Raw genomic sequence first — 26485 nt, forward strand, 5'->3', positions numbered from 1 at the left:
ATGGCAGGGCCAGCCTTGGCCTACCCAACAGGAGGGCCAGGGCAGTCCCACGGTGAGCAACCAAGGGCCGAGACCCACAGACAAGTGCCTGGTGAGACAGCAGCTCTGAGGGTAAGCCAGGTCAGGCCAGGCTGTGCTGGGGTTCAGGCCCAGTGATGGTGTAGGCTTAAAATTTAAACTAACAATAGTGTGTGTGTGTCTTCAACATAGACTAGACCACACTGTTCTAACTTACTAACATGTAGAGAGAAAAGAATGTTCGGCTGACAAGGGAAGGAACATCACAGGACTGATAACAACTAAGGAGACAGTAAGTAAGACCAAGGATGCTAGTGTTCAAGACAGCAGACTGGCACCCACTGTGGAGCGAGACGGGAACAGAACAGAAGCAAGGACATACAAACTGCTAACTCGGCACTAGGACCTTGCAAGCGTGCGCAAGCACTGAGGTCATTCACTAAACACAATGAGGAAGGTTATCAGCGACCACCAGTGTCGTGGTTTAAACTCTCTGAGCCATGCAGTCTCGCTCACTCACTCCTCCTCTTCTTCCCTCCCACCCCCCCCTTGAGGGGTGGGGAGGAGAATCGAAAGAATGTAACTCCCACGGGTTGAGATAAGAACAATCCAGTAACTAAGGTATAACACAAACCACTGCTGCTACCACCAATAATAATAATGATAAGAGAAATAACAAGGGAAGAGAATTCAACATCACCCGCCGACCGATAATACGCAGCCCGACCACGCAATAGGCCAGCCCTTCCCGGTAACTCCCAGTTACATCCCAGGCATGATGTGCTGTGGTATGGAATACCTCTTTGGCTAGTTTGGGTCAGGTGTCCTGTCCCTGCTTCTTCCCAGCTTCACCTGCTCCCTGATAGAGCATGAGGCTCACAAAGCCCTTGGTCAGACTAAACATCTGAGCAGTACCTAAAAACATTGGTGTTACCAGCGCTGTTCCCACGCCGAAAGTCAAAACCACAGCACTGCACCAGCTACTAAGAAGGAGAAAAAATGACTGCTACTGCTGAACCCAGGACAGTATCCACCCCTTATTCCATACCATTCACGTCATGCTCAGATCCCACATTTTCAATATACCATCACTCTTACATATATACATCCACATACACACACAGGCAGGGAGAAAGAGATCATTCCTCAGTGCATGGACCAATCCCTATAAAGCTGCTGAGTCCATTCGGTCCACGATGTCAGCTTCCATCTCTTGTAACAGTCTTTTGGGGCAGGAGAGGCTGTGCGCAGTGTTGGATCGTTGCCTGCTGATGCTGATTGTTCCTTTGCCGCAGAACTCGTCTAGTTCTATCAAAGCTCATTCTCTGTTGGGATGATGGTTGAAGGGAAGTCAGGGCCAGTTTCTGGTGACCTGAAGACATCTAGTTGATGGGCTATAAAAGTATTACATAGCAGGCAACAGCATACAATTGAGTTCATTGGCTGTTTTCCCCTAAAATCAAATCCCCTTGAGGTATACATTGGACTTCCCCATCTTCCCACATTACCCACCAAGTATATCTGGGTCCCTGAGCAAAAGCAATCCCATGAGTGGGTTTGCCTTTACCTGAAGCAGGAATAACCCAGACTGTCTTCCCCAGCAAATTCTTCATGTGCACCACAGGAACTTTGCCCCCCTCTAGGTCACGGGCCCATCTATATGTTGCATCTCTGCCCTGATGGCCTGAAGTGTCATGGGCCCGCCGGGCCAAAAATAATTCACCCTTATGTTGCCAATCTAAGTCCACCTGAGCCACTTCAATCTTAGCAGCTTTATCCACTTGTTGGTTGTTCTGGTGTTCCTCAGTGGCCCGACTCTTGGGTACATGGGTGTCTACATGGCGTACCTTCACCACCAGGTTCTGCACCCGGGCAGCGATATCTTGCCACAGTGCAGCAGCCCAGATGGGTTTACCTCTGCGTTGCCAGTTGCTCTGCTTCCATTGCTGCAACCACCCCCACAGGGCATTTGCCACCATCCATCAGTCAGTATAGAGATAAAGTACTGGCCACTTTTCTCGTTCAGCAATGTCCAGGGCCAGCTGGATGGCTTTCACCTCGGCAAACTGACTCGATTCACCCTCTCCTTCAGCAGTTTCTGCAACTTGTCGTTGAGGACTCCATACGGCTGCCTTCCATCTCCGATGCTTTCCCACAATACGGCAGGACCCATCAGTAAACAAGGCATACTGCCTTTCACTTTCTGACAGTTTATTATATGGTGGGGCCTCTTCAGCACACATCACCTCCTCCTCTGGTCACCACTCCCCTTTGTGCGACAGGGCAGGGGACAGGGGGGTTCCCCACAACGAGCGACAACAACCCTCAAAGTCTACCCTGGGGGAATCCTCCCTACTAATGACATTGTCTTTATCCTTGGCTACCAGGCAGGAGTGTTCAGTTTGTTTTTGATTTTCTAGGGGGGAAAAAAAAAAAAAAAAAAAAAAAGTACCCTTATAGCCTTTTGAACATGTTATATGAGTACTGTGGCAGGCTGTGGACTTGAAACCCCATATACAACTCATTTGATAGTCTCTCTGTGATCCACATGTATTAGAAGTTGGCAAATATATATCCATGTATATCCATGTTTCTATTAGCCTTTGGAGACTATTCTCTGTTGTCCTGTATTACAGAGCGATGGGGGAATGTGATGGTTTTATGTATTGTGACATCCATGGTCACAACAGGAAACAAAATATCTTCATGTATGGTTGTGAGAGAAGGCCCCAGGCGAAAGCACCATATGTGTATCCACATGTCTTCCCGCTCCTGCTGAGCAAGAGCTGCCCAGATAAGGTGAGCAAAAGTCTGGCTAGAATCTTGCCTCAAAATTCAATCACCACGTGGGATCCCTAATTTTTTGTTAAGGTATCACATTTAATAAAAGACCGTATTTCACCTAGTAAAATAATCTTCAATTGGCTAAAACTAGAAATAGTAGGAGTATGAAGTTTTAACTCGTTTGAAATTCCAGCACTTAAAAATGTATTGTGCTGAATTGAGACACAAAGTTAGCATTTTGTAAAGATTTTTTTTAAAGAATGAAAAAAAAAAACAACCCAAACCAGAATGTCAAAGCAACATTGCTTTAACATGTCAAAACCTAACATTAAATATTGTGTATTTATAGATATATTTTTAAAATCTATTGTAGAATTCAAAACAAACAAGTAAGTAAATAAGAAACTAAAAAAGATAAAATGTTTTTCCAGATTAATCCTTTTGAAAACTTCTGTTGAAAAAGGCATCAAAATCACATTGTGTAAGCTATTTCAGTTGGGGTGGGAAGTTTAGTAGGAAATCATGGCTTTTGAAATATATTATTTTCTGGCGAAATCTGACTGCAGTAAGCTGCTTTTGACAAGAAAGGTTGCAAAGGCTCAGGTATAAAATAGCACACAAACTAAACCACTAGATGTCATTGCATACTTATAGCTAATGCTGGTTTTTTCAGATATCAATAATGAGGTGGTTGTGAGCTTCAGACTGATTGCATCAAACTGCTGATCTATTAAATCACGAGAGAAGAGCTATTCTAACTTTTTAGTAAATATGCATGTTGGTATGTAACAGGATTTGTGGTAACTCAGCTGGTCAGCTGCCTGTATGGCCAGACATTTGGAAACAGTAAGTACAGCCACATTAAAAATTACGTTTAGATGTTTCAGAAATCCTTCTCAGGTGAAATAATCTAATCAAAGGACTGTTATTTTACCTGCATTTTCATTATACCAGTAAAGACAGGCTGAGAAAATTGGGCCTGTTCAGCCTGCAGAAGAGAAGGCTGATTGGAGACCTCATAGCAGCCTTCCAGTATCTGAAGGGGGCCTATAAGAATGCTGGGGAGGGACTCTTCATTAAGAACTGTAGTGCTAGGACAAGGGGTAATGGGTTCAAACTTATACAGGGGAAGTTCAGGTTAGATATAAGGAAGAAGTTCTTTACTGTGAGGGTGGTGAGGCACTGGATAGGTTGCCCAAAGAAGTGGTCAGTGCTCCATCCCTGGCAGCGTTCAAGGCCAGGCTGGACAGAGCCTTGGGCGACATGGTCTAGGGTGAGGCGTCCCTGCCTATGGCAGGGGGGTCGAAACTAGATAATCTTAAGGTCCTTTCTAGCCAAAAACCATTCTGGGATTCTATGATTCTATGATCTTCTGGGGTATGTTGTGCAATATTCAAGTAGAATGAAAACTCACATTTGTTTACCTGGTAGATAAAATTTAAAAAAACCTTGCAGGATTAAAATTTAATTATTGCATTTTTCTGTTTACTTCAATGGCTAATGCTGTACCTGTCTTTAAGTTCTCCTTTCCAGACTGCAGTTTCAGAGTACGAAAGAGCAAAGGCGGCACAGGCCGAGTGGTGATGTGGAAGATGGGCATCAACAACAGCTACACTTTGGAAGCCTCTATCTGTGGCTCTAAGTTGGGTTAGACAATTCCCTGTAGCTATTTAGTAGGAATAATCAAACAAGACCTTTACTTCTGTTTTTTTCATGGAAAAAAAAATGTGGTTTTTCATGTTTTTTCCCTTTTTGGGGTTCTGTCACCAGCAGCATTATTGCATATGTATCATGAAACAACAATGGTAGTGGGTGGCAAATTGAAAGCTGTAACTAAAGCCAGTTGTATTTTTAGGAATTTTGGATTAGGGAATCAGTTAACTATGCCTTACCCCCTCTGAGTGATCTGTTCATAAAGGCAGAATATTGATCTATAATACCATTTGTATAAAACTACAACTACAACAGACCTGTCTAGGATCTGTCAGTGAATTTGCAGTCAGCCAGCATCCTGAAATATCACAGTTACCTAGCAGTCAGCAGGATTGCTGACATTTTCATTTCTGTCTTGCTCTTATTGATGCTGCAGGCTGCAGACACAGCACTCATTTTGATGTGAAAGACTTGGAGTCAATAGGACAGCATTTCTGTGATGCTCTCTTGAGCTACTGTGTTCATGATAAGGAAGTAAGGAAAATCCCCCTACGCCTTTTCTCCTGCCTCAGTTCATCTTACTGTGACAAAACATAACACTCTATAGGGTTATAATAATAATCAATTCAATAATGGCTTTCTTAAAACAGTGAACTAAATTTTTTATGTTTCTTATTATTATCTGTGCCTGAGGAACATGAAAGTGTAATGAAACAGCAAGTCGGGGTGAACTCCAAGGTCCTGAATTCTGATGCACTAGACTTGGATTCCGGGTAACTATTCAGATATACCACAACTTATTATATGTTCTCTGCATCTCATAAAGAGTACCAGAGTAAATGTTAGAAATGTTACTAAAATCAGACTTTTAATAGTCACAGTCCTTAATTTAACACTCCTTAAGAAATTTCATACAAATCTTATAGCCAAACCTTAATAACCAGTTCATTGGAAGCAGATCTCTGTACCTACCCCAGGTGGCCTTCCTGAAGTGAAATGAAACTGCATTGATACAGAGCTTGGTCTGTTGCATCACTTAAAACAATATGCTTTTTTTCAGCCTTACATTTTGCAGAGCAATCTAATATGAGGTATATTATTTGGTTTTGTGTAAACCTAATTTAATTAAGCATGGAAGACACTAGTCTGATTCCATTTATGCAAAGGGGTTAAGGTCAGGGTAACTGATAACACTGCAAGAATCCCTGCACTGACCAGATGATACCCCTATTAAACATATCATCAATTCTCCAGGGTACAGGAGAGGACCTTAAAAAAGCTAGGAGGATTGGCCAAGTTAATAAATGGTTAAAAGGGTGGTGTCATAGTCAGGCGTTTGGGTGTTTTGAATACGGGACCCACGTTAGTAGGCCAGGTCTACTGGGGGCTGGTGGAGCTGATCTGGCAAAGAAGAGGAAGAGAGGTTTTGGTAGAAGGCTTGCCAAGCTCGTCAAGGTTTCTTTAAACTAGATGTGTTGGGGGAGGGGGGCATCATTCCATCCCAACACACCCAGTCAGTTGCCAGCACCTACAATAAATGCTCGGAGCGATGCAGAGATATTCCAGCTGCTCCAGCCAATGAGCCGGCTTCATTTGCAGCTCGGCTCAGATGCCTCTATACAAACGCCCGTAGCATGGGAAACAAACAAGAGGAATTAGAGGTGCGTGCACGACTACGGGAGTATGATATAGTAGGCATCACAGAAACATGGTGGGATGGCTCCTACGACTGGAGTGTTGGAATGGAAGGTTACAGACTCTTTAGAAAAGACAGGCTTGGCAGGCGGGGAGGGGGAGTTGCTATTTATGTTAGGGATAGGCTGGAGAGTATGGAACTCTGTCTGGGGACGGGTGAGCAGTCGACAGGGTTTGTGGGTCAGGGTTAAAGGGAGAGCAGCGATGGGGGACATTACTGTGGGGATCTGTTACAGACCGCCTGATCAAGAGGAATCTGTGGATGAAGTGCTCTATAGGCAGATAGGAACAGCCTCACGCTCACAGGCCCTTGTTCTCATGGGGGACTTCAACCACCCTGACATCTGTTGGAGTGAAGGTACGGCCCAGCACAAGCAATCCAGGAGGTTCCTCGATCGTGTGGAAGACAACTTTGTTCTGCAAGTAATAGAGGAGCCAACAAGGAGAGGTGCCGTGCTTGACCTTGTGCTCACCAACAGGGAAGGGCTGGTTGGAAATGTGACACTCCAGGGCAGCCTTGGATGCAGCGACCATGAGATGGTCAAATTCAAGATCCTCGGGACAGTGAGAAGAGCGTGCAGCAAGCTCACTGCCCTGGACTTCAAGAGAGCAGACTTTGGCCTCTTCAGGAACCTGCTTAGTAAGGTTCCATGGGATATAGCCCTAGAAGGCAGGGGGGCTGTTGGTTGTTATTCAAGGATCACCTGCTACAAGCTCAGGAGTGTTGCATCCCAGCTAGAAGGAAGTGCAGCAGGAGGGCCAGGAGACCTCCTTGGATGGATAAGGTGCTGCTCAGGAAAATTCAAAGGAAAAAAGAGGCTTATAGAAGGTGGAAGCAGGGACAGGCGGCCTGGGAAGAATACAGGGATGTTGTCCGGGAGGCTAGGGACCAGGTGAGGAAAGCTAAGGCCCAGTTAGAATTGAACTTGGCTAGGGATGTTAAGGATAACAGGAAGGGATTCTATAGGTACGTAGCGAATAAAAGACCGACTAGGGACAACGTAGGCCCCCTCCGGAAGATATGGAGAGAACTGGCTACCCGGGATTTGGAGAAGGCTGAGGTTCTCAATGACTTCTTAGCCTCGGTCTTCACTGGCAAAGGCTCTGACCGCACCACCCAAGTCTTGGAAGGCGGATGCAGGGACTGTGAGAATGAAGACCCTAGGCCCACTGTAGGAGAGGATCTGGTTCGAGACCATCTTAAAAACCTAAACGTACACAAGTCCATGGGACCTGATGAAATCCATCCGCGGGTCCTGAAGGAGCTGGCGAATGAAGTTGCTAAGCCACTGGCCATCATATTTGAAAAATCATGGCAGTCAGGTGAAGTTCCCGACGACTGGAAGAAGGGAAATATAACCCCCATTTTCAAGAAGGGGAAAATGGATGACCCGGGGAATTACCAGTCAGTCTCACCTCTGTGCCTGGCAAACTCTTGGAGCAGATTCTCCTGGAAGGCATGTTAACGCACATGAAAAACAGCAAGGTGCTTGGTGACAGCCAGCATGGCTTCACTAAGGGGAAATCCTGCCTGAACCAATTTGGTGGCCTTCTATGATGGGGCTACGAAGCTGATGGACAGGGGCAGAGTAGTTGACGTCATCCACCTGGACTTGTGCAAAGCGTTCGACACTGTCCCACACGACATCCTTGTCTCTAAATTGGAGAGACATCAATTTGATGGGTGGACCACTCGGTGGATAAAGAACTGGCTGGATGGCCACACACAAAGAGTTGTTGTGGTCAATGGCTCAATGTGCGGCTGGAGACCGGTAACGAGTAGTGTCCCTCAGGGATCGGTGTTGAGACCGGTCTTGTTCAACGTCTTTGTCGGTGACATGGACAGTGGGATTGAGTGCGCCCTCAGCAAGTTTGCCAATGACACCAAGCTGTGTGGTTCGGTTGATACACCGGAGGGAAGGGATGCCATCCAGAGGGACATCGACACGCTTGTGAGGTGGGCTGATGCCAACCTTATGAAGTTTAACCATGCCAAGGGCAAGGTCCTACACCTGGGTCGGAGCAATTCCAGGCACAGCTACAGATTGGGCAGAGAAGAGATTCAGAGCAGCCATGTGGAGAAGTTGGGGGTGTTGGTCGATGAGAAAATGAACATGAGCCAACAGTGTGCGCTCGCAGCCCAGAAAGCCAACCATATCCTGGGATGCATCAAAAGGAGCGTGACCAGCAGGTCGAAGGAGGTGATCCTGCCCCTCTACTCTGCTCTCGTGAGATCTCACTTGGAGTATTGTGTGCAGTTCTGGTGTCCTCAACATAAAAAGGACATGGAACTGTTGGAACAAGTCCAGAGGAGGGCCACGAGGGTGATCAGGGGACTGGAGCACCTCCTGCATGAAGACAGGCTGAGAAAGTTGGGGCTGTTCAGCCTGGAGAAGGCTGCGTGGAGACCTCATAGCAGCCTTCCAGTATCTGAAGGGAGCCTACAAGGATGCTGGGGAGGGACTCTTCATCAGGGACTATAGTGACAGGACAAGGGGTAACGGGTTAAAACTTAAACAGGGGAAGTTTAGACTGGATATAAGGAAGAAATTCTTTACTGAGAGGGTGGTGAGGCACTGGAATGGGTTGCCCAGAGAGGTTGTGAATGCTCCATCCTTGGCAGTGTTCAAGGCCAGGTTGAATGAGGCCTTGGGTGGCATGGTTTAGTATGAGGTGTCCCTGCCCATGGCAGGGGGGTTGGAACCAGAGGATCTTAAGGTCCTTTCCAACCCTAACTATTCTATGATTCTATGAATAGTAACTGGAGTGACTCTAGTTCAGTTACGGTGAAGTGGCTCACATCCAGCCCCTGCAGCAGCAGCGTACCCAGAGGGGCAGCTTAACAACTTGCTGAACAGAGCCATGGCAGTGGGGTTGGAACTAGATGATCTTAAGGTCCTTTCCAACCCTAACTATTCTATGATTCTAACGAGGAGGGTTTCTGTAGGGATTGGTGCATGGACGGGAAGCTGCTAGGAGGGACAGGAACCAGCTGACTCTAGGGAGGTGCTTGGGCGGCAAATATAAGGAATTCTAACTGCGCAATAAATCGTTGATGACCCGCATTCCGTGAATGCTCTATGTCTCAGCCCTAGTTCGGAGGGAACTAGTGCTTCCGTCCCTCACCACGCGAGTAGCAAGAAACTACAAGTGGTGACCCCGACGTGATAGCGATGGATGTGAGCCACGTGGTACAGATACTGGAGGCCCTCGTGCAGCAAGCTGGGTTGCCGAAGGTGATATACTCGGTTCCAGCGGGCCACTGCATCCAATGGTTGCGAGGCCGGGGGGCGGTGGAGGCCCCCGTGGACGTATTAGATACCTCCCAATGGGGACGGATCTGCCAAGAGCTTTTGGAAGCGGTCTTGGCTGGGGAAAAGAAAGCAGCAGATCTAGGGGAGACGTGGGGTGCTATCGAGAAGGTTATCTCCAGGAGAGCAGCTGTTGGAGCGGCTGCGGGACACGGAGGTGCTGCGAGTGGAGGAGCCGCGGGTGCAGACCCTTGCGCGGGAGCTGTGGAGGAAGGTGCCCCGGGAGGCGCAGCCGGAGCCCCCGGGCCGCACGGGCAGCGCCGGAGCTGCAGTGCGACTGCCAGAAACCGCGGCCGCGGCAACAGCAACAACGGCAGCAGCAAGGAAACGGGAAGTGGAGTGTTGTGAGCCCTGGCAACACTCCCCTTTGTGCGACAGGGCAGGGGACAGGGGGGTTCCCCACAACGAGCGACAACAACCCTCAAAGTCTACCCTGGGGGAATCCTCCCTACTAATGACATTGTCTTTATCCTTGGCTACCAGGCAGGAGTGTTCAGTTTGTTTTTGATTTTCTAGGGGGGAAAAAAAAAAAAAAAAAAAAAGTACCCTTATAGCCTTTTGAACATGTTATATGAGTACTGTGGCAGGCTGTGGACTTGAAACCCCATATACAACTCATTTGATAGTCTCTCTGTGATCCACATGTATTAGAAGTTGGCAAATATATATCCATGTATATCCATGTTTCTATTAGCCTTTGGAGACTTTTTAAGGATATTGCTGACCACTTCTTCCGATGTAGGCTGGCCACCTGCATCGGAATGAGTGTGCGTTTTGGTCAGTGTGAAAGCCCAAGGCTCATGCGATGGGGGGGAGGCAGGGCCTCTGCGGGGACGCCCGCTGAAGTTGAGCCTGCCACCTCACACTGCGATGATGCTGCTTGGAGCTGATTTTTTGATTGTCTTCACAGGGTCCTTACGCCACGTTCCATATGAGGGACCGTATAGTGGGAATAATGACTGTCTAGGTTTTGTGTTTCAAATACTGTAATTGTATGGAGTTTGCTTGTGGGATCCCGTGTGTGTGTGTGTGTGTGTGTGTGTTGAGGGCGGACAGTGTTCTGTATATTTTTTGTTGTTGGGTTTGTGTAAAAGTTTTAATGGGTAGCAGATTAACATTTTGGACAAGAAAGGGTTAATGCAAAGTGCTGTTGCTGGCAGGTATTTATGGCTGCTGATAAGCAGGCAGGCAGCTGTAGCTTCACATTTCTTTCCCATCAGAATGCCTTTGAATCACTTTAACCTGCCTCCTTCTCAAGAGCTGATAACGTGGGAGAGGGGGTATGTTTGTGTTCTCCTACCTACAGGTCCATGGCAGCTGCCTGCAAAGTTTGCAAAGCCTTGCCATGAGCTGGACAGACAAGTGGAGGAACCCGATGCCTCAGCTACAGGAGCTGACAGTGAATACCCCAAGGAGAATGAGATAGAGAAGGAGAAAAATAGATGATTACAGGACATCACTTGAGGGCAACTGAAAAGTAACAACTTGACTACGTGTGCTTGTAACTTAGCTAGTATTAGACGCTGTGATTTGGTGTATAAAACCACTTGTATTTACTAGCCAGTTGCTAATGGGAAACTATACCTTGTATTGTGTGGACTTGTTACTTGTAAAAGATGTTAGAGCATGCAAATTTGCAGCAGCTGCTAGAAAATGCTAAGGCAAAAGCTAGAAAGATTCTAATATGATGGTAGTGTTATAAAGCAGGTAATGGAACAAATTAAGAGGGTGGGAGAACTCCACTGGTAAGAAAATTCTTTGGCTGGTTTCTTGCTGCCATCAGCATTTTCAACATGCTGTTGTAACCTGTAATAGTTACTCTGGTAATGTAAATCTGTGTGTGCTTTGCCACAGTAGCAACTTGTTACTGGATGAAGCAGGTGAAACTCTGCATTGACAACGAGGTACAAGAACTGAGGTTGACCAAATGCCTGCTGCCACAGTCAAGGGCAAGACTGGGTTGGCCTCTGTGTTTGCCACCAAGAAGAACCTTTAGCTCCGCTGTTGGCTGCAACCCAGCAAGCGTGGAGCGATGGGGACACATGCCATGCCAGACCTTGATGTGAGGGGATGGCCTCCCCTCTTACCAGAGAGCCATCCAGGAGAAAAAGGGCAGACCCAGCAGCCTGTGATTGACCTATGTTGAAGAAATATGGAAACATGCTAAGATCTTACACATGGTGTATGAGGATGGGCAAGCCTTTTGGCTGGACAATTTGTTAGGTGAATGGGGACTGACAGGTTGGCTGGTTGCTCTAGTAAAAGGTGGACTAATGGTGTTTATTATCATTTTAACGATTTTGATTTTGTTGCTGTGTATTTTTAATGTATCCAACGAATGATAATGAGTGCTACAAAGCGTGTTTGGCTTGTATAAAAAGAAAAAGGCGGAGATGTGGATGACTTTCTGGCAAAGAACAGCCGTGTACCCAGATCAGCAAGTGCCTACGTGGAGTCGAACATGAACCAAGGGACAACAAAAGCTGAAGGAATCCCAGCAAGATAAGAAGGAAGTGACAAATGCTACTATGCTTGCACTAAGTGGGCTCTTGACTGATGTTGATAGTGTTCGTCATGCCACCTCACAAATAGGGCAGCAATCGACTTTTTATTGTTGGCACAGGGGCATGGTTGTGCTGAATTTAAGGGGATGTGCTGCATGAATTTGTCAGGTCATTTGGAATCAATTTATAAGAGTATACAACAATTGAAAGAGGGGGTTAAACGGCTAACAAAAGATGATGGGTGGAGTAGCTATATTATGTGTGTTAGTTTTATTTGTATTAGTAGCAAGTTATATGTTGCGGTGTGATATCTATGGTTAAGAAAAATGTAACATCCGTCTGGTTTGCTCAAAAACAAAAAGAGGGAATTGTGGAGTGGCTAAGGGACGGTGGACATTTCATGACCAACCCAGATGTCTTAGCCTTAGGAGATGGTGGTTATGAAGAATACAGCTGAACAATGGACATGTGAGCAATCCCAGCTGTTTGGTCTTGGCCAAGCTCTGAGTTAAGTTGCAAGGCCTGAATTCAACTTACCCAGGCTGCAAGGCCTAGCCTTAGGTTACTGAAGGACAGTTACGTGCAGTAGCATAAGGAACTTGGCATTTGCTCAAGGCTAACAAGATGTGGGAGCGGGATGGTGAAACTGCAAGTTATGTGAGAAAGGTAGCGAATGGATAATTTTAGCTAGCTTGTTATCTGCTTCAAAATGTGTGGACTGCACTTCTGAGCCAATCACAATCTATATTGGTTACGTCTAGCCAATAGCAGTTCAATTTCTGGAAGCATATACTGTAGCTACTGTGCTACGACAGTGGTCTGCGGACCCCATTGGCCATTGAGGCTACGATGGAGTGTGCGCAAGTCCTTTTTCAGGCTTTGTCTGAGTGAGCTGCTGAAATTTGCCCAGAACACTGTAATAGTCATTCGCACATCCGTGGACTCCTAACTGAAGGTAAACAATAGGGCAGACCGTGTTGCACAAGGTCTGCCACTCCCTGACTGTTGCGCTCCAGTTTTTATGCGCTATTTACATGCCACGGTTGATACCTGTAGCAGTGTCATCTTGGCTACGGCACAACGCAAGCAAGATGCTAAGGCGGCCATTTTGCATTGGCGCGAGGTCATGGCGATTTTGGGAGTCCCTAGCCAGATCAAGACCGACAACAGCCCAGCATATTCAAGTCAACTGGTGGCTTCGTTTTTACGACAGTGGGGCATTGAGCATAAGACCGGTTGTCCTCATAACAGCACTGGCCAAGCTATCGTCGAACGCGCGCACCGGACTCTGAAAGCTCTCCTCGTGTGTCTTGAGGCGGGGGAGACCGTACCCGGAGGAGCTCCTGCAGTCCGTGTGCGCCGACTTTTACTTTCTGCGCTGACTAGTTTAAATCAATTCTGGCGTGGATCAAGTGAACAATCCCCGATGAGCTCGCACTTTGCTCCACCTCTAGACAAACCCCTGTATCCACAGGTACGGGTGAAAGATCTGGAAAAGGGTAAGATAGGTCCATTTGCCCTACGTGCTCACGGACGGGGCTATGCCTGTGTAGAGGGTGAGACTGGGCTACGCTGGGTACCGGCAAAATGATTATTACCGTATTTGTAGCTGTGTCTGTAAGTTTGTATTTGAGCTATGTTTTACAGGTGGTGATTGGCGCTCAGCTGTATCTGGGAGAGAGTGATGGAAAGAGGTGTGAAATGACATCCATGGCCCTTATGTGTCCAGATGACTTCAGTCACGGATCCAGTCATGACGTGCCTTACGAACTTTGTAGCCGGCCGTTGACGACATCAGTCAGGCCGGAAACACCTGTGTCTAGGTCCCTTTAGGCTGACGCTCTGTGTTTATTAGTATTGGGATGTTTGTTTCCTTCTTGTTTGATTATGTAATACGCACCATGTTTGAATACTTAGTGGCACAAACCTTTCTTACTTAGTTAATTAGAGTTATAAGTTGTTATCTGGAATAGCTGTTAAAACCCTGAGTTTTCTAGTCTTGAAGCAGGGGAGATGTAGGGATTGGTGCATGGACGGGAAGCTGCTAGGATGGACAGGAACCAGCTGACTCTGGGGAGGTGCTTGGGCGGCAAATATAAGGAATTCTAACTGCGCAATAAATCGTTGTTGACCCGCATTCCGTGAATGCTCTATGTCTCAGCCCTAGTTCGGAGGAAACTAGTGCTTCCGTCCCTCACCACGCGAGTAGCAAGAAACTACAGGTTTCCATGAGGAAGCAGAGGATTTTGCTGCAGAGCTGCAGGTTTGTCCCCAGTGATACTGCAGGGCTGAGCCCAGTACTGCAGCAGCCTTTGAGACTCCAGAAGAACTGGTTCTGTGTGAGGGCACGTCACCACAAGGCTCAGACCCACACAAGCCCACGAAAGGGTGTGCTTGGGGGGCTGGGCAAAGGCTGGGTTGCAGTGCCTCAGCTGGGCCACCACAGCCACAGCATTGCATGGGGCCTCTCTGCCACAGTGGTGCACAGCACTGCTCTATGCTTTGTCTGCAACCTTGCACAAAGAATCACCTGCTTTTTCCCCATCCCCTTCAGGGACATGAGGGTGCATTTTCTCTCCTGCTGTGGTCTTGGTGTGGGGGATGTGGTTGGTGATGCTGGTTGGACTGATTCTTCATTTCAATAAAGGCTCTCGCACCTGTGCCACCCTCATGTGGTTTATTCAGCCCCCCTTCAGGCCGGGAAGAGGATGCTGACCCATCCTACCAGCTCCATAGGCCACCAACACAGCAGATACACAGCCCACTCCACACCCTCCTCCCACCGTCCTCCGTGCTGTGGGACGGCGACACCCTCCTCACTGGCCCCTTTGCTCCCGGGCAGCCACAGAGGGGCAGCGTTAGCTGAAAAAGATCTCCCTGACATATTTCAGAACATCATCCTGAGAGTCCTCCCAGCCAGTCCTCTCTGCATCAGCACCAGCCTCGGGAGGGGATGGGAGAGCTGGACTGCGGTCGCTGCCTCCCCCCGTGCTGGCTGTGTTTCCAGGAGCCTCGCCTGACGTTGGCTGGAGCTCCCGCGCCTCTTCACTCCTGGACCAGGCCTTCTCCTCTTCTTCCTCGCGCTGTAGCTTCTGACGAAAGGGAAAACAAAGAGACCCGGCTGTGCGCGGCTTCACCCCGGGAGCCCCCAGGAGCTGCGGGTGAGGGCAGCCCAGCACCCCGCGGGACACTCCTCGCCGGTCCGCGGGGGGCGCTGGGTTTGTCTCGCAGCGCCGACGGACAAGAGCACTGCTCAGGCCGCGGCAGCCTCCGAGAAACGGAGCGGGGGGGCCGGGAAACCCAGGCGGTGCTCGGCAGCGTTCCCAGATCCGCCTCCCGCTTCCTGCCCGTGCCCCGCCAGGACCAGGGTCGGGGCTCACCTCGGCCAGGACCGCGAGGGCCGCGTTCACCAGCTCCGCCTCGTTCATGCAGTGCACCGCCGCCGCCCTGGGCGCCGCGTCGGGACGGAGACACTCAGCGCGGACTGGCACGGGCACGGTCCCCCGTGCCCCCAGCCCCAGCGGCAGCGCCGCTACCATGGCCTTGCCGCCGCCTTCCGCCGCCCGGCCGCGGGGACCGGGGCCACGGCCGGCCCATCGTCACTCGCTGTCCCCATCCAGGCTGGGAGGAGCCGCCGCCGCGGAGCCGCCTTCGCCATGGCCGGCGCGGGAGCCTCAACGGGTAGAGCGCGCTCCCGGCGGAGGCACGGCTCGGTCCGGCGTCATAAGCCCTCTGTGACGCGCCGAGCGCGCTCCCCGCAGGTAGCGAGGGGAGCAGGCCTCGGAGCTCAGTGGTGTCGAGCGGCGGCAGCGGTTCGCAGTCCCGGACGCTCCCTGCGGCAGACGCCCTTACCGCCCACTCCTCTCCTACGGCCGCTCACCCCGGGACGGGCTGTGCCCTCCCCTCGTCCCCGCCGCAGCATGCAGAGGCTCGCCAGACTCTTTAGCGGGCTGCAGCCGAAGAGCAGTGGCACCTGGCACAGAGCGGCCGCTAGCGGGGACCTGGTCGAGCTGCAGCAGCTCGTGAGGCGGAATCGCTTCCGTATCAACGTAACGGACGCGCGAAAGCGGTAACGGGCGGGCAGTGCCTGCAGCAAAGCCTCCACCCTCGCTGGCTGGAAGAGCCAGCAAAGCCCCCCACGCTAGGTCACAAGCAGCTGAGGAGGGTAGCCGGCTCCACAGCGCTGGCCTTACTCTAGGCCTGCCCAAGCTGGGACGGGAGGCGGTAGATGCTTCGCCCCGCCGTGCCTGCCTTGCTCTGCCAGCCTGGTCATGGAATCATAGAATACCAGATTGGAAGGGACCTCGGGGATCACCTGTCCCACTAGTCAGTTTTTTGTGGAGCTCAGCAGGCCTTCATCCAAGCAGAGACGGCTCCTCCTCTGTTGCCAGGCTGAGCGGCTTGCTTGGGCAGGGCATAGGTTTGCAGAAAGACAGGGCACAGCCTTCCCGTTGCTATTAGAAACCTCATCCCCACTGTCTCTGTGACACTTCTAGCACGGGACTGACAGGGCGAAAGCCCAGGGGATTACGCAGACTCCATAGCCTTAGGTAGACACCACAGGCTCCAGGCTGCCAAGACGTGGTCTCTGCTGCGCTGGGTGGCCAGGCAGTGCCGCTGGAGGCAGGGACCAGTGCCTGGGCACAGGAGTCTGTGTGAGTTCATTGACACCGCTGAGGAAACGTCTCCTGACACAACAGACACATTGTGGCTTTTTCCTAGCCAGCCCCAGGCTTTGGGTGTGCAACCACTGCCACCTGCTCTGCAATGAGAAAGCTTGCTTTTGGCTTTTTTTTTGTTTTGCCAGCTGAGGCTTGTTGGCCTGTGTGGTGGGTACCACAGCCTGAAACAAGACCTTCAGCTGTCTGTCAGTGTTAACAGAGCATGTCTAATTTCTAGGACACCTCTGCATCTTGCTTGTGAGAATGGGCATGCAGATGTCATTCGATTTCTGGCAGAAAATAAGTGCCGCCTAGACCCTCGTGACAAAGACAAGAAAACGCCGCTGATGAGGGTACGTGGAATATGTTCTGCTGTTGTTTGTTGGGCTATTCACTTACGCACTGAGTGATGCATACCTTGCACGATTCTTTATGTAGGCCTACATAAATAACGCAGGTATGTTGTAGTGGGCAGGGAAGGGGCATATGTTGCCTGATCTTTGAAGATACTTGTACTTTCCAGTGTTGGGAAGGTGGCAGAGTTCTGACAGAGAAAAACGTCACTGTTGGTAGTCATTCCTCCTTTCTGTCTTGTTTCCAGGCAGTAGAGCTCAGGCACGAAGACTGTGTAGCTACTCTGCTGAAGCTTGGTGCCCAGACTGACCTCAGAGATTCTGTCGGCAACACTGCGCTTCACCTGGCTGCCTTAGTAGAGAGCAAACGTCTAGTGGAGCTGTTACTGGAGCACAATGCCCATATTGATGCTGTGAATAAGGTAATTTGGACTTTGGGTAAGGCTCCTGTTCCCCAACCTTGTTTGACTTTTCTTTGTTACTCTAACGGAGGTGATGTCTACTTTCAGCTCGGACAAACTCCACTTGCTCAGGCAGTCTATATGCACCGTGAAGAGATAGTAGAGTTGCTGCTTCAGAAAGGAGCTGACGTAAATACTCGTCTTAAGAGTGAAAGGTAAAGGGTTTGTCACAAGTGCACGTGGAACTCCTGAGCACTGTCCAAGTTGGTTTGATGGGAGGAATAGAAATGATCTTTGAAAAAGTACCAGGAGCTGCTTGGAGGAGCTCCTTCTGTGTGACTTGTGAAAGCAGACCCACACTTGGCTGCTCTTTTACCTCAGGGGATGGTTTCCCCACTGAGGACTGCAAGAAAGCACTGGCTTTGGTGCCATGCACATGCAGGCATGCCCTGAATCTGCTCTGGGCAGGGGGTTGGCCTGGAGACCTCCTGAGGTCCCACCAACCTGAATTCTCCGACGCTTCCACATATTTGGCTGTGCTTTTGCTCTGCCTGTAGGAGAGGGGAAATTAATTGGGGAGCAAAGAGGGACTGAAGTAATGGCAATGCAATGTCCACAGAAGCTGATGTATTTCCTATCATCTCTTGGACCCTTTAGGACTGCTCTTATGATTGCTACTATGGTTGGGGATTTGAATATAATACAGACTCTTCATCGGCATGGTGCTGATCTTCGTTGTGTAGACAGCGCGGGCTACACAGCAACGATGTATTCCAGAATGCATGTAAATCCTGCGTAAGTGTTTTATGGCCTAATTAGAGCAGCTGCATTCTGAGAATGTCCATACTGATGTGTGGCCCTTTTTAGTAACATCACCAGGGTTTCATGAGGCATTGAGACCTCTGTTGAAGCTGGGCTCAGCGATGTCCCTCTGAGGCATCTCTTACCGTGTCAAGAGTGTATTTGGAAGTTGAGGAAAACTTCCCCCCATGGTTCTCTCTGAGGATCTCAACTTCATTTCTTATCCCCCTGCCCCTTCAGTCAGCCTATATCGATGGGAAGCAGGAGAGGAGGGTGCTTGGGCAAAACCCCTGTGGAGTAGAAACCCCTTTAGGAATAAAGCATGTTTGAGGATTGCTCTAGCAAAACAAGATGTCCATTCCTTGCCTCCAAGCTTCTGGCACAGCATTAATGCTGCGCTAGTACACCATTTTGCATGGCAGCCTTGACCTGGAACGTGTTTTAATTTCCCCTTTTCTTGTCTGTTTGGGGATTTTTCATTTGGTGTTCGGTTCTGCTTATGAAGCAGATCTGAAAGGGGTCTCTCACTGATGCCCCAGCAGATCCTCTGCCAGGACTGTCACAAAATAACACCAGTACAATGCAGTTAATCCCCACAGAGCTTGGAATCTTCCTTGGCGTCTTGGTATCTCACTTGGGAGCTCTCTAAACTCTCAGGTCCTCAGGCTAATGATGGGAATTTCTGAAGCCCTCCAAAGCCAGGATTGGGTTTGAGGAGATGTTAGCCCGGCTTGATGCAAAGAGTAGCTGCAGCATTAGCATAACATTCTGCTGAGGTAGCCGTAGTTAGATGTCAGTCTTGTTAATCTCACTGGCCCTCGAAATGGGACGGATCAGATCAGACTGGCACCAGCAGGGCTGAGCTGCTCCATGTACAATAACAGGCACCTGTACTATGAACAGTCAAGCAGTATTTCAGTCTCTACTACCCCAGTAGTGCAGTGAGCCGTGTACGTGTGCTACCCTTTACAAGCTGGCAATGAATATAGTCAGGATGGCGTAAGAGTTTCTGTTGCTCTTCCCAGTAAAGAGTGTGTCCAAGTGGTGGGATAATTTTACCAAATGCATTTCCTTCCTCTCTGGATACAGAATTTATACCTACATGAAGGAATTAACATGTGATAAAGCGTTCAGTTCTGTTCAAGAATATTCTGCTCATGAAAAAGATGACTCCACTTTACCTTCTAAGGTATGTTCTCTGAAAGAGACAGTGAAGCTACTAACTCAACTCCTAACTTGAACTTGACATTTAAATTACAAAGATATATAATGGAAATCTAAAAAGCATGTCAGCCTTTTAGAATCATGACTCCTCATCTGTTTCTAAGAGAAATTTTTCTGAAGGAGGCAGTGGGGCTCCACTTGGATCGCTTGCCTCTGGGGTCAGTCCCTCTGCTGCTACTTCTACCACGCGCTCCTACTTTCTACCTTTACAGGCCATGCTGATGGCAAGCCTTTGAATTAGGTCTGGGATGAAGTGATGTCAAGCTAATGAGCCTGGTCTCCTAGCAGCTGACATCTGAGCTGGATTTAGACTCTAGTATTGAAACGATGAAGCTTCCTGCTAGTTACACTCCTCTCCAGTCCTACAAGGCTGGACCTGTCAGCATCCCTGGTTTTCCATTACACAGCTGCCTTCTCCCGATCCAGTCCATGTCCAGTGGTTGCCTGTAGTGCATACAGTTTTGCTTCTTCTGCCAAGGTTCCCTCTACTCCCACCCATGGGCAGGAGATTTTGTCTTCTGAAGTTTGTCTTCCAGGAAATCTCTGCTCAAAAGTAATGCCCAACTCCCTGATAGTGTTTGCCCTTTTCCCTCTTTGCTCCACCTGATAGCAGAGTTTACTTGCTGGCTGAAGGGGGAAATTAAAGCACAGAACCTGGTTGAGATGGAGCCTGTGCCAGCTCTCACACGTGTCTTCAATTACCCAGGTGGATTCTGAAGCTCCAGGGAAAGAGTCGGCTGCAGTGCTGCTTCCCAAGGCAAAGGGGCACACAGAAGAAACAGGGACCCTTGCAGAACAGCAGAGCAATGGTAATTTCTTGAGGGTCTAATTGGTTCCCTTTGAAAGCTTCTCTGGTGAGAAGCAGGTGGGGAAAGCAGAGTGAAATAAGCACTGACAGCAGCCCTGTGCTTCTTATCTCCTCTGTAGGGGTCTGGGCAGCTGCAAGAGCAGAAAAAGACTTTGACTCCCTTTTTGAATCTGTGGTACGTTCTCTGAAGGAGGCAGTGGGGCTGTGCTTGGCTCCCTTGCTTCTGGGCTGATTTCCCTCTGCAGCTGCTTCTTCCACCACTGCTCCTAACTTGAACCTTGACATTTAAATTACACAGGTCAATTCTGAACGTGCAAAAAGCGTATCAGCCGTTGCATGTCGTCCAGCTGGAGGCAGACACAGTGTGGGAGCCAAGTCAGTCGCGGACAAGTACTACAAAGGTAATTTCCTGATGGCCTAAATGATTCCCTTTGAAAGCTTCTCTGGTGTGAGGCAGGTGGGGAAACAGAGTGAAAGAAGCACTGACAGCAGTTTTCTTGCCAGCACCAGGAGCAGAAAAAGAGGAAGACTTTGACTCCCTTTTTGAATCTGTGGTAAGTTCTCTGATAGAGGCAGTGGGGCTGCACCTGTCTCCCTTGCTTCTGGGCTCTTTTCTCTCTGCTGCTGCTGCTGCTTCTTTCATCACTGCTCCTAACTTGAACCTTGACTTTTAAATTACACAGGTCAATTCTGAACGTGCAAAAACCGTGTCAGCCGTTGCCTGTCGTCCAGCTGGTGGCAGACACAGTGTGGGAGCCAAGTCGGTTGCGGACAAGTACTACAAAGGTAATTTCCTGATGGCCTAAATGATTCCCTTTGAAAGCTTCTCTGGTGTGAGGCAGGTGGGGAAACAGAGTGAAAGAAGCACTGACAGCAGTTTTCTTGCCAGCACCAGGAGCAGAAAAAGAGGAAGACTTTGACTCCCTTTTTGAATCTGTGGTACGTTCTCTGATAGAGGCAGTGGGGCTCTGCTTGGCTCCCTTGCTTCTAGGCTCAATTTCCTCTGCTGCTGCTTCTTCCACCACTGCTCCCAACTTGAACCTTGACTTTTAAATTACACAGGTCAATTCTGAACGTGCAAAAAGCGTGTCAGCCATTGCATGTCATCCAGCTGGAGGCAGACACAGTGTGGGAGCCAAGTCAGTGGGAGAGAGGTGTTACAAAGGTAATTTCCTGATGGCCTAAATGATTCCCTTTGAAAGCTTCTCTGGTGTGAGGCAGGTGGGGAAACAGAGAGAAATAAGCACTGACAGCAGTTTTCTTGCCAGCACCAGGAGCAGAAAAAGAGGAAGACTTTGACTCCCTTTTTGAATCTGTGGTACGTTCTCTGATAGAGGCAGTGGGGCTGTGCTTGGCTCCCTTGCTTCTGGTCTCTTTTCTCTATGCTGCTGCTTCTTCTTCCATCACATGCTCCTAAACCATTGCATTTAGATTAAAGAGATAGATTCTGAAAATGCAAAATGCGTGTCAGCCGTTGCCTGTCGTCCAGCTGGAGGCAGACACAATGTGGGAGCCAAGTCAGTCGCGGACAAGTACTACAAAGGTAATTTCCTGATGGTCTAAATGATTCCCTTTGAAAGCTTTTCTGGTGTGAGGCAGGTGGGGAAACAGAGTGAAAGAAGCACTGACAGCAGTTTTCTTGCCAGCACCAGGAGCAGAAAAAGAGGAAGACTTTGACTCCCTTTTTGAATCTGTGGTACGTTCTCTGATAGAGGCAGTGGGGCTCTGCTTGGCTCCCTTGCTTCTGGTCTCTTTTCTCTCTGCTGCTGCTGCTTCTTCCATCACTGCTCCTAACTTGAACCTTGACTTTAAAATTACACAGGTCAATTCTGAACGTGCAAAATGCGTGTCAGCCGTTGCATGTCGTCCAGCTGGAGGCAGACACAGTGTTGGAGCCAAGTCGGTCGCGGACAAGTACTACAAAGGTAATTTCCTGATGGTCTAAATGATTCCCTTTGAAAGCTTCTCTGGTGTGAGGCAGGTGGGGAAACAGAGTGAAAGAAGCACTGACAGCAGTTTTCTTGCCAGCACCAGGAGCAGAAAAAGAGGAAGACTTTGACTCCCTTTTTGAATCTGTGGTACGTTCTCTGATAGAGGCAGTGGGGCTCTGCTTGGCTCCCTTCCTTCTGGTCTCTTTTCTCTCTGCTGCTGCTTCTTCTTCCATCACATGCTCCTAAACCATTGCATTTAGATTAGAGAGATAGATTCTGAAAATGCAAAATGCGTGTCAGCCGTTGCCTGTCGTCCAGCTGAAGGCAGACACAATGTGGGAGCCAAGTCAGTTGTGGACAAGTACTACAAAGGTAATTTCCTGATGGTCTAAATGGCTGCCTTTGAAAGCTTCTCTGGTGAGAAGCAGGTGGGGAAAGCAGAGTGAAAGAAGCACTGACAGGAGCCCTGTGCTTCTTATCTCATCTGCAGGGGTCTTGCCAGCTGCAGGAGCACAACAAGAGGAAGGCTTTGACTCCTGGTCTGATTCTGAGGTAACTTTTCTGAAGGAGGCAGTGGTGCTCCACTTGGATCGCTTGATGTTGGGCATGGGTCCCTCTCCTGCAACTTCCACCACACGCTCCTAACTTGCACTTGACATGCCAGTTCTGCAGACAGGCTCATTATTTAGATTTGAAATGAAGTGATGTCAAGCTAATGAGCCAGGTCTCCTAGCAGCTGACCTTTGAGAAGGATTTAGTCATAGAGCTTCCTGCTGGTTACAGTCCTCTCCAATCCTACAAGGCTGGCACTGTGAGGGTCCCTGGTTTTCCATCACACAGCTGCCTTCTCCCGATCCAGTCCATGTCCAGTGGTTGCCTGTAGTGCCTGCAGTTTTAGTGCTTTGCTGCTTCTGCCAAGGTTCCCTCTATTCCCACCCATGGGCAGGAGATATTTGTCCTCCAGGAAATGTCTGCTCAAAAGTGATGCCCAACTCCCTGATAGTGTTTGCCCTTTTCCCTCTTTGCTCCACCTGATAGCAGAGTTTACTTGCTGGCTGAAGGGGGAAATTAAAGCACAGAACCTGGTTGAGATGGAGCCTGTGCCAGCTCTCACACGTGTCTTCAATTACCCAGGTGGATTCTGAAGCTCCAGGGAAAGAGTCGGCTGCAGTGCTGCTTCCCAAGGCCAAGGGGCACACAGCAGAAACAGGGACCCTTGCAGAACAGCAGAGCAATGGTAATTTCTTGAGGGTGTAATTGGTTCCCTTTGAAAGCTTCTCTGGTGTGAGGCAGGTGGGGAAAGCAGAGTGAAAGAAGCACTGACAGCAGCCCTGTGCTTCTTATCTCCTCTATAGGAGTCTTGCCTGTGGCTGGAGCAGAGAACAAGGAAGATTCTCATTTCTTCTCTACGAATGAAGTACTTTACTTTCTTTCGGATATGTGTTGCCTGTAGCAGCTGTCACACTTCTCTAGCCCCAGTGCTGCAATGCGGTGTGATGCTGCAGTTATTCTGTAAATTCTTTTTCCCACTGTGTTCCTGTGCTCTCTCCCTCAGTTCTCCTTATTGGAGGGAGCACAGCTTCAGCTGAAGAAGGATGCTTCGAGTCAGACTGGCTGTCCAAGGGAAAACGAGGTGATTCTGTTAGGGACTGATGCAAATAACCAAGAGAGAGCCTGTCAGTTTAAGGAATGTTGTTCTTGCTCCTGAGTTCTTTTTGGAGTGCTGCTGAAAGGAGGTGTTTGTGTCTGGACTTCAGTTGCATTTTGGACCTCATTTTGTTCCCATTTTTAAGCAGAAGGGCTGGATAAAGAGGTTGCTCAATGTCCCATTCAGCCTGACTCTGAACGCTTCCAGGGATGGGGTATCCTACAAGTTCTCTGGGTAATCTGTTCCAGTGTCCCACCACCCTTACTGCAAAAAATTTCTTCATGTCCAATCCCAGTGTACCCTCTTTTAGTTTAAAACCTTTGCCCTTTGTCCTGTCACTGCAGGCCTTGGTAAAAAAGGCTCTCTCCATCTGCTTTGAAAGGCTGCAATAAGGTCTCCCTAGATCCTGTTTTTCCACAGGCTGAATAACCCCAAATCTCTCAGCCTTTCTTCACGGGAGAGGTGTTCCAGCCCTATGACCATTTCCAGGGCCCTCCTCTGCACCTTCTTCAAGAGATCCATGTTTTCCTTACGCTGGGGACCCCAGAGCTGGATGCAGTCCTCCAGATGTGATCTGAGAGCAGAGTAGGAGAGAAGCATCTCCTTCGGCCTGCTGGCCACCCTCAAAAGTGATCTAAAGATACAATCCCATGAGGAAAAGCATCTGGCATGTTATCATCTTGATCTCTCCATGCTCACGGAACACCATTTTTTTAGAGATGTGTCAGGCAGCTGCAGCAGGAGCTTGCCAATGCTCTCAGGAAGAACTCGCTGGCAGAAGCCTCCCTAGAAGCTGAGAAACGCAGCAGGGACCTGCGGGAACAGAAACTGCAGTTGCAGAAAGAACTGGACAGGTCTAAAGCTAAGGTATGGAGAGGGCCTTTCTGGTAACAAACCAGAATGGGGACCTGATCCTTTCTTGGGGATTTTGTGTAACCCAAGGTGCTTCAGTGTGGGGCTAGCTGTGATGAGGGTGCTGTGAGGGAACAGCAATTCTGCCTTTGATGCCTGTCTGCTTGCACTGCGTGAAGTACCAGTGGACGGCTGCGCTAAGGTGGTCTTAGTACACTTGGTACGCTAAACAACTTTGCAGCAGGAGTAGATGGAGTGTGTATGCCTTTTAAATAGCTACTTTTTGCTGCTTCAAATGGAGTGTGTATGCCTTTTAAATAGCTACTTTTTGCTGCTTCAAAACGCACGTGCACTTGCTGCTTGGGTCTGGCAAAGGGAGTGTGTGCTGATGGAGAAAGAGTAGGCATACTGGAGTGTTGTGCTAGTGCTTTTTTTTGTACTCCCTCATCACATCATCATGGTTAAGGAGTTGCAAAGTCACTTTAGGAGCAGGAGGAGCTTCTAACTGCATTGGAGTAGGCAACAAATGCCTACAAAGATTGTTTGGAGTTCTTAAGAAAGGAGGAAGAGTGTTGCAGGAGTGTTTAGGAAACACTGTAGGAAATCAGTGTAGATGCAGGAGAGGGGCCAGTATAAAAGATGAAGTAACATGGATTTTGAGAGTCGATTTGAGAGTCAAAGTAGCCAGCTCCTTTTTATCAAACCTAAGCCAAATACTGGGGATTCTTGTGGTTTGACAGCTGCAGGAATTGAAAGAACGACGTATCAAGACTGAGTGTTATGCCAAGCTCCTGAAGAGTGCCATCAAGAATAAGGACAGGGAACTGACAGTTTACAGGGTCCTGCAGGGCCTCCTGGCCTCGTCTTCTGGAACTGTGGCTATCCGAGAGCTGGAAGAACACGTACAACGGTAAGGAAGTAACCTGACAATGGTAAGGAAGTGGAGCAAGGCTTTGCTTTCTGTGATTGTGTGAAAACAACAGGACTGTCTTCTTGCAACCCAGTGAGACAGGCATACACAATTTTCAAAGATGTTTTTGGTTTAGATGAATTTCTCTTGCACTTTTCTGGAATTTATGCTCTTGTGGACTTTTGTGATAAGGTCTGTGCTGCTTTTTCAGTCTTCAAGTTGGAAAGACCCAGCTGGAAGCCACAGTCCAGCAACAAGCCAAGGCCACTGAAGCTCTTCAGAAAGACCTGCAAGCCTCTGCCCTAGTAAGCTAGTCAGAGCCTTCTCTTTTCATGAGCTACAGAGCCTAGCTCTGTATTCATTTCCTTGGGGAAATGCTAAGGTGAGGTTTTCCTGGAGAGAGCCTAGGAGAGATCAGTTCCTCTGTTCTACTGACTATAGGCTGCTCTGAAAGTCCTGCTGACTCATTCCAAGCTGACCCAACCTTTCTGCTTTTGAGGGTTGTCCCATGAGACCATAGCAAGTCCTACTTAACTCCATCTCTCTCCTTAACAAAGTAGACAGTAATGCACTGGCTTAAGTATTTTCTGCTTTAGACCAGTTGTGAAGTTGAGAACTCAGACGGCACTTCAGAGAGTCATGCAGTAGAAGGATTTGGTACCTTTGGCTGTGGAATCTCCTTGGGCACTGGCGGTGCCGACCCTAGAGGCTCTTCATGGAGAATACTGCCTGCAAATTCTGCACATGGATCCCATTCCTGTGCTCTGTGTGACACGTATCTTTTCTATTTTGAAAGTGGTGGAGTGGAAGAAAGGAAGTGCAGAAGCTGGCCCAGCCAAAACACCAATCAGAAGCACTTCTGGACGAAATACAGAGAGAAAACACCACACTCGAGAAAGAACATGCCAGGCATGGCTTTTTAGTGTTCTAA

General features: G+C 48.9%; 1 protein-coding gene across 1 annotated transcript; it reads left to right on the plus strand.

The window, feature by feature from the left end:
- Positions 1–26485, plus strand: LOC308217152 (uncharacterized protein; the record flags this gene model as incomplete). Its single annotated transcript, XM_080609993.1, has 20 exons — positions 1–111; positions 15055–16034; positions 16865–16979; positions 17228–17401; positions 17489–17595; positions 18038–18175; positions 19271–19370; positions 20112–20214; positions 20333–20388; positions 20512–20614; positions 20946–20999; positions 21703–21756; positions 22085–22138; positions 22463–22516; positions 22635–22696; positions 23700–23777; positions 24510–24659; positions 25385–25554; positions 25766–25859; positions 26351–26485. 20 exons carry the CDS (start codon positions 1–3, stop codon positions 26483–26485), a joined length of 2892 nt encoding a protein of 963 aa, XP_080466119.1.

Source organism: Psittacula echo, assembly GCF_963264785.1.
Source record: "Psittacula echo genome assembly, chromosome: 1".
Lineage (NCBI taxonomy): Eukaryota > Metazoa > Chordata > Aves > Psittaciformes > Psittacidae > Psittacula > Psittacula echo.